The 14130-nt window shown below is 37.2% G+C and overlaps 1 protein-coding gene across 1 annotated transcript; it reads left to right on the top strand.

Annotated features, from left to right (window-relative positions):
• The first annotated feature begins 1057 nt into the window (after nucleotides 1–1057).
• On the top strand, nucleotides 1058–14065 carry LOC125262037 (NACHT, LRR and PYD domains-containing protein 12-like). The gene is given in 12 exon segments (XM_048180592.1): nucleotides 1058–1766; nucleotides 3932–4045; nucleotides 5536–5664; nucleotides 6037–7100; nucleotides 7103–7346; nucleotides 7413–7868; nucleotides 11473–11646; nucleotides 11976–12149; nucleotides 12268–12441; nucleotides 12869–13045; nucleotides 13536–13709; nucleotides 13805–14065. Coding segments are annotated over 12 exon segments (3108 nt in total). The 5' UTR covers nucleotides 1058–1716; the 3' UTR covers nucleotides 13983–14065.
• Nucleotides 14066–14130: the final 65 nt, after the last annotated feature.

A 14130-nucleotide genomic window follows, 5' to 3' on the forward strand; every position in this document is an offset into this window, starting at 1 on the left:
GGATTTCCACATTGTACTGTGTACAGCAGTGAGGGTATTGTCTGTTTTAAACCTCTGCACAATTAGATCACGTAACAGTAAAGCTGCATTTTACGATTTCAGATTATGCTCATTAAAATACACAATTGAAATCTAGTGTTTCTCATAATTTTTTCACCTTGCTTATTTTAGGGTCGACATCCTTACCAAACACCGTACATCAGCGTATCTTTGTTAATATTCATAAGTCTTCTGCATTTTCACCTTGGTAGTCCTACTGGGCAAACATCATTCAAATAGCTTAATTAATATCTCATGAGCAAATTTTTGCACCATGATTTTGGACTTAACACTTATGTTGATATTCTTATGGATCAATACGGAACTATATTTTTACTCATGAAATCTGAGGCAATAATCTTGGAACTTTGCACGAAATCAGATATTACATATAGGCCTAATAAACGTTTGTCATATATTCCATATTGATATGTATTAATGCTGATATATAGCCTAGTTTACAAGTAACAGAAGTAAAGTGCCTGTATTTCTTTAAATCAAAACATTAATCCAGCCTGTATACATTGTCTTTATATTTTTGTACAATGGCCTGTTTTTCAGTGAGCTTCTTTAATGACTTTAGTAGAGAGATTTTGAAAATAGCTAAATAGTATCACACTATGTGCCCATCACAACATGTTTTGATGTAAAAAGATTTATATGTAGGCTACATGTATTTTGTCATTATTATATAGAATTATGTAGAATTTCTGCTTCACATTCACGGATCTCCCACCTAAAACACTGTCTTGACGCAAAAGAAACGCGCCACTCTGTTGATCTCTCTGCGCGCTCTCACTTTCACTTGTCACCGAGCACCGATGAGTTTGTGGCTACAATTTCGTCATTTTAAACCAACATTTAAAGGTTTGACTGGCTTTTAATACTACAAGAGTGAGTATAAGCTCTTATATTTAGCCTATATTTATACTTATTCCAAATGTGACTTGTGCGCTCACGATGATGTTTGATGTATTTTTTTTTTATATATATAAATTGGTTTTGTAATTTAATAGGGTAGATACAATTAGAAATTTTCTATATAGCCTATAAATCCTAGATATTATTTTACATTAACACATTAAAGCTAATTAATGTATAAGGATAGCCATAACTAGCCTACATTACTTAGCATGATTCGCTTTTTATTATTGATTGTTTTATATAGGGCTAAGAAACGTATAAAACGTCTTACGTCACCTTTACGGGGTCACCGACAAGATTTAAAAGAATTGGTTATTTTTATTTCTGCCATCATTTTTAACATGTGATCTTGGACGTTAATTTTATTAATTTTTAAATGCAGGGTTTGCTTTCTATTATGTCTAATACTCTAAGTATTAAAATATAATTGTAATTTAATTTTAAACAAAGATATTAAAGTGATACTTTCGCTTTCATCCGCCCATTTTCTATCAACCGGTCCTGAGAGAAAACGCGCCCACAGCGCACTGTTGTTGTAGTAATAGTTGTTGCCAATGTTGTGTATTGCGCGTCTAACGACAGGTAAAAACATCTGCTACAAACTATGCCCTGAGCAGGCGCGGTCGCTGGAAGAACCATTCCCAGAAGACTAGAACAGAACAATGTTGAAAAATTTGTTGTTTGCTTAATTCATAAACATTATGAAATCCATTTCGAGCCTGTAGAGGGGATTATTGGTGGAGCTGGGAACTCATGGGTGACTCACAGAGGTTTCAAAATGAAGACCTTTCTTCAGGATCCAGGTATTTTATATTATAATAATATTTTACTTTTTTCCCTCCTGAAAGCTGGTAAAAATATTTTGTTACAAGTTTTCAGTTAGCTACTTCTTGACCAAAGCTGACAAGTGGATTCTGATTGATAAAGGTTAAAGGTGCCCTAGAACTTTTTTTAAAAGATGTAATATAAGTCTAAGGTGTCCCCTGAATGTGTCTGTGAAGTTTCACCTCAAAATACCCCATAGATTTTTTTCATTCATTTTTTTAACTGACTATTTTGGGGCATAATTAGAAATGAGCCGATTCAGGGTGTGTGGCCCTTTAATTCTCGTGCTCCACGCCCCAAGAGCTCATGCTTGCCTTAAACAACATAAAAAAAGTTCAAACAGCTAATATAACCTTCAAAATGGATCTTTACAAAGTGTTCGTCATGCAGCATGTCTAATCATGTAAGTACACTGTTTATTTTGATGTTTACATTGATTCTGAATGAGTTTGAGGCTATGCTCCGTGGCTAACGGCTAATGCTACACTGTTGGAGAGATTTATAAAGAATGAAGTTGTGTTTATGCATTATACAGACTGCAAGTATGAAAATAGCGACGGCTCTTGTCTCCGTGAATACAGTAAGAAACGATGGTAACTTTAACCACATTTAACAGTACATTAGCAACATGCTAACGAAACATTTAGAAAGACAATTTACAAATATCACTAAAAATATCATGTTATCATGAATCATGTCAGTTATTATTGCTCCATCTGCCATTTTTTGCTACTGTCCTTGCTTGCTTACCTAGTCTGTTGATTCAGCTCTGCACATCCAGACGTTAATACTGGCTGCCCTTGTGTAATGCCTCGATCATGGGCTGGCATATGCAAATATTGGGGGCGTACATATTAATGATCCCGACTGTTACATAACAGTCGGTGTTATGTTGAGATTCGCCTGTTCTTCGGAGGTCTTTTAAACAAATGAGATTTATATAAGAAGGAGGAAACAATGGAGTTTGAGACTCACTGTATGTCTTTTCCATGTACTGAACTGTTGTTATTTAACTATGCCGAGGTAAATTCAATTTTTGAATCTAGGGCACCTTTAATAGAATTAATTGGTTCGCTGATAAACCCCTGTAAATTTATGTCTGTTTGTGACCATATACCAGGAGAGTGAATGGAATTTGAATTTTACTGCTAAATGCAATCATCCTGGAAACATGTAAGAGTTTAAAAGAATTGGCTATACAAAAGCTAATTCATTTTAAATTCATTTTATTTCATTTTTTATTTCCAACCTGGTCTCATGGGAGAGACGTACACGTGGGCACGTTTTCGCGAGACACAAAATTACGTACCGGCGCGTATGTCTGGCCGCAGTTTCCGTCAGAAACGAACGCTAGAGGCCAGTAAAACATAAATGAGCGCTTTGGCTCGTTTTCACACACGGTTTCGACGACGGCCGGGGTCGGATTATGAATTCGTAAAGCCTCGTTTTGATGTCTCCTCGCACAATATCATGTCACGACTTCAAGACGCTTCTTACCGGAGTGCCCGATTTGTAAACGAACGTACTTTGGACTTCCCGGCTCTACGCATTTCGCTTTTTTTGGCCGCAACCAAGCTTGCTCGGTAGCTCGGCCGATACGGAGTTGGACTTACGACGAGGAGTCGATTCCTTCACCCCCCCCTGCCTGGGTACGAATCCCGCGAAAGGCGACTGACTGGTGCAAAAAAAAAAAAAAAAGATCTAAACAAGCTGAAAAACGGTACACGATCGCGGAAGCTTCTTACGTCATGTTTGCTTTTGTTAACACCATCAGGTAGGTTTAGGCGTAGCGTCGGTGGACATTATTTTAAAACGAAACGGAGCGCAAATGTCAAATCGAGAACCGCGGCGATTCGTCTAAAAAGCAACGTCATAAAAACGTACCGCATTCACTCTATTATCTGCTCCGGAAAAAAAAAAAAGGAACACGCTTTTAGCGCCGCTCAGTGGACATTTCGCAGCAAAACTGCAGCGTTATGTACTCACTGGTACGTATTTCGCGACTCGGGAAAACATGCCCACGGGTACGTTTTTGTCATGAGACCAGGTTGTTTATTTCAGTCCATTTGCAAAAGAAACGTAGGATATCTGAACAAATTAACATTAAAGTCTTCTAAAAATGTTGTCATCTCTGTTTTACTAGAATTGGAATCCATCAGAAGAGATCAGACTCACAAAATGTCAGCCACGTGTCAATGAGAAGTGATGCATCAAAGGATTTATTTGTAGAGTTTGGCAATAATCCCCCAGGAAACATGTAAGAATATACAAAATTTTTCATGTCCAATGTGATGGTTCAGTTTACAACTGCAATTTGGTGTAATTTATTCGCTGTCTGTTTCATAACAAGTGGAATTCACCAGGAGAGATCAGACTCACTACAGTAGATGTCAGTCGCGTGCCAATCAGTGTTGCCAAGTCCAAATATAAGAGATTTTGGGCTTGTTTTTTCAAGAAGTTTCTTACAGATTTGGGCAGTCACATTTTTTAAAAATTATTTCCAGAATATAGTTGCATATTTTGAGCTTATTAGTGGTTCGCACCTATAGGACTAAACGTATGACTCCTTTATTGTTATTTAGTATGTAATGAAGTTTCTCTGTCTGTCAATTCAAATACAATTGCTGCTCTGTCTGTTTGAATCAGCGCTATGAGTGTGGTGTCAGGCAAATAAATCTTTTTCCACAGAAATGGTTATTCATGACAGTGCATGCGTTTAAGGCTACATTACTGAACCCACAAACTGACTGTAACTTCTTTTACCAGACTGTAACTTATTTTACATTTTGACTTCTAAAGTAACTTGATTCAGCATCGTTATTGTATTACAAGCTGCTTTTGATAAACAGTAAGACATTTATTAAATAATAAAATTCATAGCCATTAATGCACATATAGCCTATTATCTTTGTAAATAATATCTTATTTAGACTTTTTGAAAGGGACTAAAAACGTTTCAACGAACGAAAACAAACAACATTTTTGGCAGAGTATAAGAGAAAACTGTAAAAAAAAAAAAAAAAAAAAAAAAATCCCATTTGAAGGTGTACTCTATGCAGATTGCGTAATATACGTATGCCCCCAACCCTCAAAAAAGGGATCACCTATTTTGGGCCGCGTAGTTGTCAAAATTAAAGCACTGTGAATGTTTTATAATGGATACTCGCTGAACAAGCGTGTTTTGGAGAAGTTTGAGAGGATCAGTGGTGTTATATATGTGTTTAATAATTTTGAATGGATCCTCATAGTATTTAAATTCAGTCCTTTGTATCTCCCTTTGGTCTTGACTTGTTTGGTATGGCAGGTTGACTTTTGCTTATTTGTTTAAGTTACTGTATTACTGAGCAGGGTAAGTACTTTTAAGTTGTAAAGAATGTCTGCAAAGTATGTTTGCAAAAAATAACTAAATCTATCTTGAGTTTCTTCTTTAAAGAAATAATAACATGGGGTTGAAAAGTAATAACACTACAATACAAATGTTTTTGTGAAATAAAAAAAAAAGGGAGTGGGGGGAGGTGGGCCAAGCAGTATTGATTAGGAGAGGAGTAAAAAATGTTGGGAACCACTGCTCTAGAGAAACCTGGCAACACTGGTGTCAATAAGAAGTGATGCATCAAAGAATACTATTTTATGGTTTGACTATAGATACAACCACCAAAAAAACCATACAAAATTGTTCTGTTCACTGTGGTGGTTCAGTTTACGAATGAAATTCTCTATATTTTTTTTTGTTTTCTGTTTTACTAGAAGTGGAATCCACAAGGAGAGATTAGATGAATCAGAGTCATTAGATGTCAGCCACGTGAGAATGAAAAGAGATGCGTCTAAGGACTGCATTCCACATTGTAACATTAAAGACAATTCTTCAGGACCCATGTAAGATCTTAAAAGAGTTCTTGACAGTGAATTTGGTTAATCTCATATTGCATTGTCATAGGAGTCAAAATATTTTAATCTAGATCCTTTATATTGCTTTCTTTGTTTATGTTCAACTCAAGTCACATTTATTTATATAGTGCTTTAGATTGTTTCAAAGCAGTTTCACATTAATATAACAGGATAATAAATGTAAAGGTAAATACTAACGTAAATTTAATGTTTAATGTTCAGTTTGATAGTTATATAGCATGATTAACCACTTTATAGTGCCAATACCAACTCTTGCTTGTCGTTTCTCAATTATAAAAATTCAAATGATCTATATTACTTGATTTGGCATTATTAACCGTGTATTTTAATGTTTTATAGCAATAAATCTCAACTCTCTTCTGTGTGCTACACAATTAAACAAGAGCTGAAGAACAAATTCCAGAGTTTCTATGAAGGAGCAGCTATGCATGAAAACCCAACCCTCCTCAATAAGATCTACACTGAGCTCTACATCACTGAAGTTTTAGGTGGAGAGGTCAATAATCAACATGAGATCAGGCAGATTGAAACAGTGTTTAGGAGAGCAATTACAGAGGACAGACCAATCAACTGCAATAACATCTTCAAACCTTTACTTGGACAAGACCTACCCATCAGAACTGTGCTGACTAAAGGAATCGCCGGTGTTGGAAAAACAGTTTCTGTGCAGAAGTTCATTCTGGACTGGGCTGAAGGGAAAGCAAATCAGGACGTCCACCTCATATTTCCACTTCCTTTCAGAGAGCTCAATTTGCTGAAGTACAAAATATTCAGTCTTAAAGATCTTCTACAGTTTTCCATGGGCACAAAACAACTGGAAATCTCTCCAAATGAAGGTAAAGTCATTTTCATCTTTGATGGTTTGGATGAGTGTCGTCTGTCTCTGGATTTTCAGAACAACGCAAGGTTGTGTAAAGTGACTAAATCAGCTTCAGTGGATGTGCTGCTGACGAACCTCATTGTGGGGAATCTGCTTCCCTCTGCTCTCATCTGGATCACCTCCAGACCAGCAGCAGCTGATCTCATCCCCTCTGAGTGTGTTGATCGAGTGACAGAGGTACGAGGCTTCAGTGACCCACAGAAGGAGGAATACTTCAGGAAGAGAATCAGAGATCAGACTTTGGCCAATAAAATCAACTCACACCTGAAGTCCTTGAGGAGCCTCTACATCATGTGCCACATCCCAGTGTTCTGCTGGATCTCAGCCACTGTTCTAGAGAAGATGTTGTTTGGATCAGAGAGTGGAGAGATTCCCAAGACTCTCACTCAAATGTACACACACTTCCTGACCCTTCAGATTAACTTTATACGTGAGAAGGACTATGAGAATAAAGTAAAAGATGATGACATGGTTCTCAGACTTGGGAAATTGGCTTTTCAGCAGCTTGTGAAAGGCAATCCGATCTTTACCAGGAAGATCTGTGGAAATGTGGAATAATTGAGAGAGAAGCATCAGTGTACTCAGGATTGTGCAATCAGATCTTCAAAGAGGAGTTTGGGATGCAGGGAAAAATCTACTGCTTTATCCATCTGAGCGTTCAAGAACATCTTGCAGCTCTATATGTGCACATAACCTTTATGAGCTCAAAAGAAAATGCATTTGACTTCATTAATTCTGATCTGTCTCTGATCTCTAAACTTCTGACCACGTTTAAGGTTTTGGTACTAGGTCAAACTTTACCCAGGGTTGAATTCTTACATGAAGTGCATCAGAGAGCTGTGAATGAAGCCCTGAAGAGCAAATCTGGACATTTGGATCTTTTTCTTCGTTTTCTTCTGGGTCTCTCATTGGAGTCAAATCAGATTCTCTTGCAAAGCATACTGACAAAGACAAAATGTCACTCTCATTGCACAGAGGAAACAATTAAGTTCATCAAGAAGAAGATCCAGGAGTGTACTTCTTCAGAAAAATCAATCAATCTGTTCCATTGTCTGAATGAGTTAGGTGATCGATCTCTAGAAGAGGAAATCCAACACTACATGAGCTCTGGAAGTCAAAGGGGCACCAAACTCTCGCCTTCACAATGGTCAGCTTTAGCATTTGTATTGCTATCTTCAGGGCAGGGTTGGTTGGATGAGTTTGAGTTGAACAAGTACACTGGTCCACAAAATACAGCAAATGAAGTTCTTCTGAATTTGCAACATGTGGTTAAAGCATCCAGATCGGCTCGGTAAGTAACAGTATTGACATTCAGTATATACATATGGTAAATGCCAAAAAACTTGCAATGACTCAGTAGTAATGCTTATTCCTTGTCTAGTCCTTAATTGATTGTTCACCGAAAAATGAGAATTCTGTCACTGACTAACCCACGACATTCCAAAATTATATTACTGTTTTTCCTGTGCAGAACACAAAATACAATATTTTGAATCATTGTCATAGGAGTCAAAATATTTTCATCTAGATCCTTTAATTATATTGCTTTCTTTGTTTATGTTCAAGTCAAGTCACATTTATTTATATAGTGATTTAGATTGTTTCAAAGCAGTTTCACATTAATATAACAGAAAAATAAACGTGAAGTTAAACATTAATGTAAATTTAATGTTTAATGTTCTGTTTGATAGTTATATACGTAGCATGATTAACCACTTTGTAGTGCCAATACCAACTATTGCTTGTCGTTTCTCTATTATAAAAATTCAAATGATCTATATTACTTGATTTGGCATTATTAACTGTGTATTTTAATGTTTTATAGCAATAAATCTCAACTCTCTTCTATGTGCTACACAGTTAAACAAAAGCTGAAGAACAAATTCAAAAACAGTTTCTATGAAGGAGCAGCTATGCATGAAAACCCAACCCAAATACAGCAACAGTTTTTCCATGTAACAAAAGTCAATGGAGTCCAAAACTTTCAAGCTGTGAAAGGGGCATAAAGATACAGTGAAATTCATCATTACAATTTTGACTGGTATATGCAAAGTCTTCTGAGCTGCCACTTTTGCTTTGTATGATGCACAAATTTATCAATTAATCAATCAACATTTATTTATACAGCCCTTTACAACACTCAAGGTGAACCAAAGTGCTTTCCAATAAAAACAAAACAATGTAAACAAAAATTAAAAAGTAACTTTTAAATAAAATACACAAAATGCCACCACAACTGCTAGATATTAAAAGCCAGTCTAAATAAATACGTTTTAAGCTTAGCTTTAAAATTTAAGCCTTTATTGTCTTTATTCTGGCTTCACTTTAATCAAATCAAAACACTAATCAACATACACATACACAGATGTTTGGAACCAGTGGGGTTTTACTTAATAAAGACTTAAATTTCATCATACAAAGCAATTGTGTCACTTAAAAAGACTTTGAATATATCAGTAAAATCAAATAGTTCACCTATTCCTTTATTTTACTCACCCTCATGTCATACCAAACTTGTATGCACTTCTTTCTTCTGCAGAATGCAAAAGAAGATATTTTGAAGAATGTTTAGTTACCATTGACTTCTGTCCACCTAATTTTGCTGTGAATGTTCAAGATTTCCAATTAATTAGCCGAAATAACAAGAAGGATAATAAAGTGAAGTAAAGGGTAAACCTGTTTGCGCTTAAACAAGCTTAAACTAGCTTCTGCTCTGCTTGCGCGTCCAGTGTGAAATGAGTACAGCTATAAAGTACAGCTATAAAATAACTGGAAGCGGATTACACCGGAAGACAGACACATTTAAAGGGATACTTCAGGATTTAGCATTAAGCTTTGTATTAGTAGAATACCATAGTATTTTCGAATTACCTTGCTTTCCCCCTTCATATCAGCCCGAGATGAGAGATTTATGCATTTTTATTCTGTAAAAAAGCCTCCGATGACGCAAAAATCGTCATTTTGCGTCATCGGAGGCTTTTTTGGCCAGAGGCTTAAAACTACAGCCAGTAATAGCAGGTAGTTCCGCATTTTTTCACCACGCCCATATGGGGTGGGATCTCACTCACAGAATGTAAAGATAGTGTCAGCCATCTTTCTGTAGAAGCTAAGCTAACAGGCTGTGGAGAAAGTTATGACAATAGCGGAAGGTAGTTTTGAAGTTGAAATGGCAGAAGGGGATTTTGAAGAATTGTTACGAGAAGCGGATGTTCACGGCTACCTGTACGAGCTGCAATACAGCGACGAACAGTTGCGGATGATGGAGGAACAAGAGGCGGTTAGAGCAGCTGCTGCAGCAGAGGAGCAAGACCTGCTTGGCGCTCGGGAGGAAGAGCCCGGGCAGACTCGAGCTGGGACGAACTGGTGGTGTCAGTGCTCTCGCTGTGCGCCTATGGACAGTGAAAGAGAATCCTATTGCTGTCGCGAATTTCAACGATGCCATTTTCTTCTGGACAAGATCACGGAATCCATTGATGAAACGGCACCGCTAGCAGGCGGAACCTAGTTTTGAACCACACATGGACAGGGGGGTCCTGGAAACCTATTTCAGGATCTCGAAGATAAATTGGAAATGCCAGCCAAGGCCCGCAGGGACAAACGGACGGCTTAGTGTAAAGTGAGTATTTTGTTTTTTATTTGTTACCAATACGACATGTACGGAGTTTGAACACCCGGCATTATCACAACATGCTTCCCACGTATTCAGCTGAGCTATTGTTGTTATATTTACATCTATGTTAGCATACTGTAGGTGCAAATAGTTTGCATTGCTAACGTTGTGCTTTACTGTTTTGTAGACAATATCATCTAACAGCCTACCGTCACTTTATGGAATGGGTCCTGCAAGGCGAGAGACTGGGGAAAGGTTATCGTCTTGTTTTGCCAACCTGTGTTGTTCAGGATATCAGACGCAGATATCCAGCTCCTGACGGGCAATACTGTGGATATAAGGAAACTGCTGAAGCTCTGGAAGAGCTTTGAGTGTGAAAGTGTTTATTATTTATTTATTTTTAATAAAAAGTTATAACTCTGGTTGTGGTTGGTTGTGGTTCTTGTTAAAAACATTTAGTGTTGCTACATTAGAGTATGTGTTAGCCTATTATACTACATGGTCCTGCCTTGCATCATCTTTTTAATGTGAAAGTCTAAGTCTACATTAGGCTCACTGTTTTAACCCAGAATAAATTCTAAGAAGGGAAATAATGCAGGTAGTTTGTGTACAGTAAGTAATTACAGCAAAATCAGTGACTGTAACCATTCAGCCTCCCTCCACAAGTCTATAATGTAGAACTTTAGTGTAAAAAAAAAAAAGGAGTACAGGGTAAGATGAAGAAATGTTTTTTTTTTTTTATTATTATTATTATTACCACACAAAAATTATTCTGCTACCATAGTCATGTATGAACTAACTCACGATTTATAGAATTAATATGTAACAAAGCAAGCCTAGTTGTTTGAATTTTCCTGGTAATGCCGCCTGTAACCAATAGGCGTGGTTTGGGCAAAACAAGTGCATTCTTGGAGTTACATTTTCTGCCTTTTCTCAGTCTAGAAAGCTCCAAATTCAAAAATAATTTCACATTTCTACTACATAAATGACCAATTTTAAATACACATTCATCTTTCCAGGGGTGAAGTACCCCTTTAATTTACAAATGGCCACTCTTATGTGAAAAATAAGGTGCTTTGTATGAACAGAACAACAACACTGAATATCTTCTTTATGCTCCAAAGAAGTAAATAAGTTATATAAGTTTGGAACAACATGAGGGAGAGTAAACAATGACAGAATTTTAATTTTTAGGTGAATCATTCTTCAGGGCCATATACATGTTTTCAGTTAGCAGCAGATGTGGAACCATTACTCAGTAACCATTATTTATTTATTTGTGCAGACTGAATGGTTGTGGTGTCACTCATGAAGGTTGTGCTGTTCTGGCATCAGTTCTCAGGTCTGAGAACCTGTACCTGAGAGAGCTGGATCTGTCTAATAATAATCTGAGAGATTTGGGAGTAAAACAGCTCATGGACGGATTTAAGAGTCCACATTGTAAACTGAAGATTCTGAGGTAAGATAATCTCTCTGAATGTCACATATTACCTTGTCTTTAAAACAGGTTTCTTAAACTCCAGTCCTGGAGGGCCAGTGTTCGGCTGAGATTAACCAAACAAACTAACTGAGGTGTCATTCAAAATGACTTGTAAATTACAGACAGGTGGGTTAAATTGGCATTGTTAGTAAATCCTACAGGACACAAGTCCTCCAGAACTTGAATAGCCCCTCCAGAACAGAAGTTTAATAGCCTGACTAAAATTCCAAAGCATCTTTGTCTTTACTTATTATGTCACATAAACTTGTCTTTAGTCCTATTTATTTTATGTACATTGTTCTCTTCAGGCTTTCTAGGTGTGAAATCACAGATGAAGGTTGTGCTGCTCTGGCTTCAGCTCTGAGATCAAACCCCTCACACTTGAAAGAGCTGGATCTGTCTAAGAATAATTTTGGAGACTCTGGAGTAAAGATGCTATGTGCTGAATTAAATAATCCTCTTTGTAAACTAACCATACTGGGGTAAGAACATACCATTGTCTGGTCCTCATTAAGGGAATCTGAGGTTTCAGGTTTTTTGCATTTTTTTGCCCATGATAAACTAAGCTGTCCATCCTGATTTGCATTATTCTCTCTGCAGTCTTGAGGGATGCGGTTTCACTAATGAAGGTTGTGCTGCTCTGGCTTCAGCAATGGAATCAAATCTCTTTTACCTGAGAGAACTGGATCAGTGTCGGAATAAACTTGGAATCTTGGGGTTGAAGCGGCTGTCTGCTGCTCTAGAGAATCCTCGCTGCCATGTGGAAAACCTGAAGTAATACTACCTTCATGCGAGTTGCATATTATTCCATCAAAAAATTGAAATAATAGGCTTTAGGTTTATTTACAATGATAATTTACATACAATTTCATCATAAATCTGCCTGTGATAATTAGAGAAGAGTGTAATCCTGAAACATGAATTAATATTTTTAAAAAACAGTTAGCAATTAGAGATTCTAAGGGCCCTGAACAGACTGAGAGCCCATTCGGCACTAGTGAGGGGCCCACTCCCCTAACAGAGAACACTCCAAAACCAACGCCCACCCATATTTAGGCTGTATACTCTACAGTCAAATCAAACATCAGTCTGGTATAACCAACATACAAGAACTCATTTTGTTAATATATTCAAGATTATGAGACCAACCACTGACCATCCATGAATTCTGCTGACTTAATTTGCATTGTTCCCACCATAGGCTGAGAGACTGTGATGTCACAGATGAAGGTTGTGCTGTTCTGGCATCAGCTCTGAGATCAAACCCTTTGCACCTGAGAGAACTGGATCTTTCTGAGAATAAACTAATAGGTGACTCTGGAGTGAAATGGATTTCTACTGTGCTAGAAAATCCTTTGTGTAAACTAAAGTCGCTGAGGTAAGATCACCTTTAGATTCCTGCATGACTTCAGAATTTCATAATGACACTAAAAGGCCAGATAATAAGGATTAACCATTTACACACCTCTCAGCATATAAGCCTTTTAGAAATAGGGACATAAAATTTATATTTTGATTATTATAAATATTGTTGTATTATATTATCCTCAGCAGTCTTTTTACAGTAAAAAAAAAAAAAAAAAATCAATGGAAGATTTCAATGGAATTGCACGTTAATCTAAAATTTTGCAGTCCAGTTAATAGTTCAAACATATTACATGTATAATGGAATTGTTGCTGTCTTTCTAGAAGCACCTGGAACTATTTTGACAGAAAGGTCACATTGTTGAAGTGCTGAAATGCACTGTTTCTGAGTCGAAAACAGACCAGTCTTAAAGCTTCTTTCTGAATTTCATGAATCTGAGCCTTGGATGCCCAGTGTGCAGCTTGAAAATTATCAACACCTTTACTTTCACTTCTTTATACAGGCTGATGCATTGTCATGTCACAAATGAAGGTTGTGCTGATCTGGCTTCTGCTCTGACATCAAACCCCTCACATCTGAAATATCTGGTTCTGTCAGGGAATAGAATCAGAGACTTGGGTGTATACCTGCTCTCTGGTGCAATGAAAAATCCAGACTGTAAAATTGAAATGCTGTGGTAAGATGATCTATCTAAGAGTTTATACATCATTGGCCTAAAATTAGATTTATGTTTGAACTTAAGAATGAAGAGTTTCATCACCCTTTCTGCAGGCTTGATGATTGTGGCATCACAGATGAAGGTTGTGCAGCTCTAGCTTCTGCTCTGAGATCAAACCCCTCACACCTGACATTTCTGAATCTGTCTAGAAATCCTCTAAGTGACTCAGGGATTAAGCCTCTCTATGGTGTTGTACAGAATCCCCGTTGTGTACTGGATACACTTTGGTAAGTTTGTCTAGAGCAGCGTTTCTCAAAGTGTGGGGTGCGCCCCACTGATGGGGAATAGAGACATGACAGGTGGGGCGCGACAAACGAGAGGACATTTGGTCATTTTTGTGTCCATCTCTATTAACCTTTTGAGTCCCACAAATGGGATT

The sequence above is a fragment of the Megalobrama amblycephala genome, unplaced genomic scaffold (assembly GCF_018812025.1).
Source record: "Megalobrama amblycephala isolate DHTTF-2021 unplaced genomic scaffold, ASM1881202v1 scaffold563, whole genome shotgun sequence".
NCBI lineage: Eukaryota > Metazoa > Chordata > Actinopteri > Cypriniformes > Xenocyprididae > Megalobrama > Megalobrama amblycephala.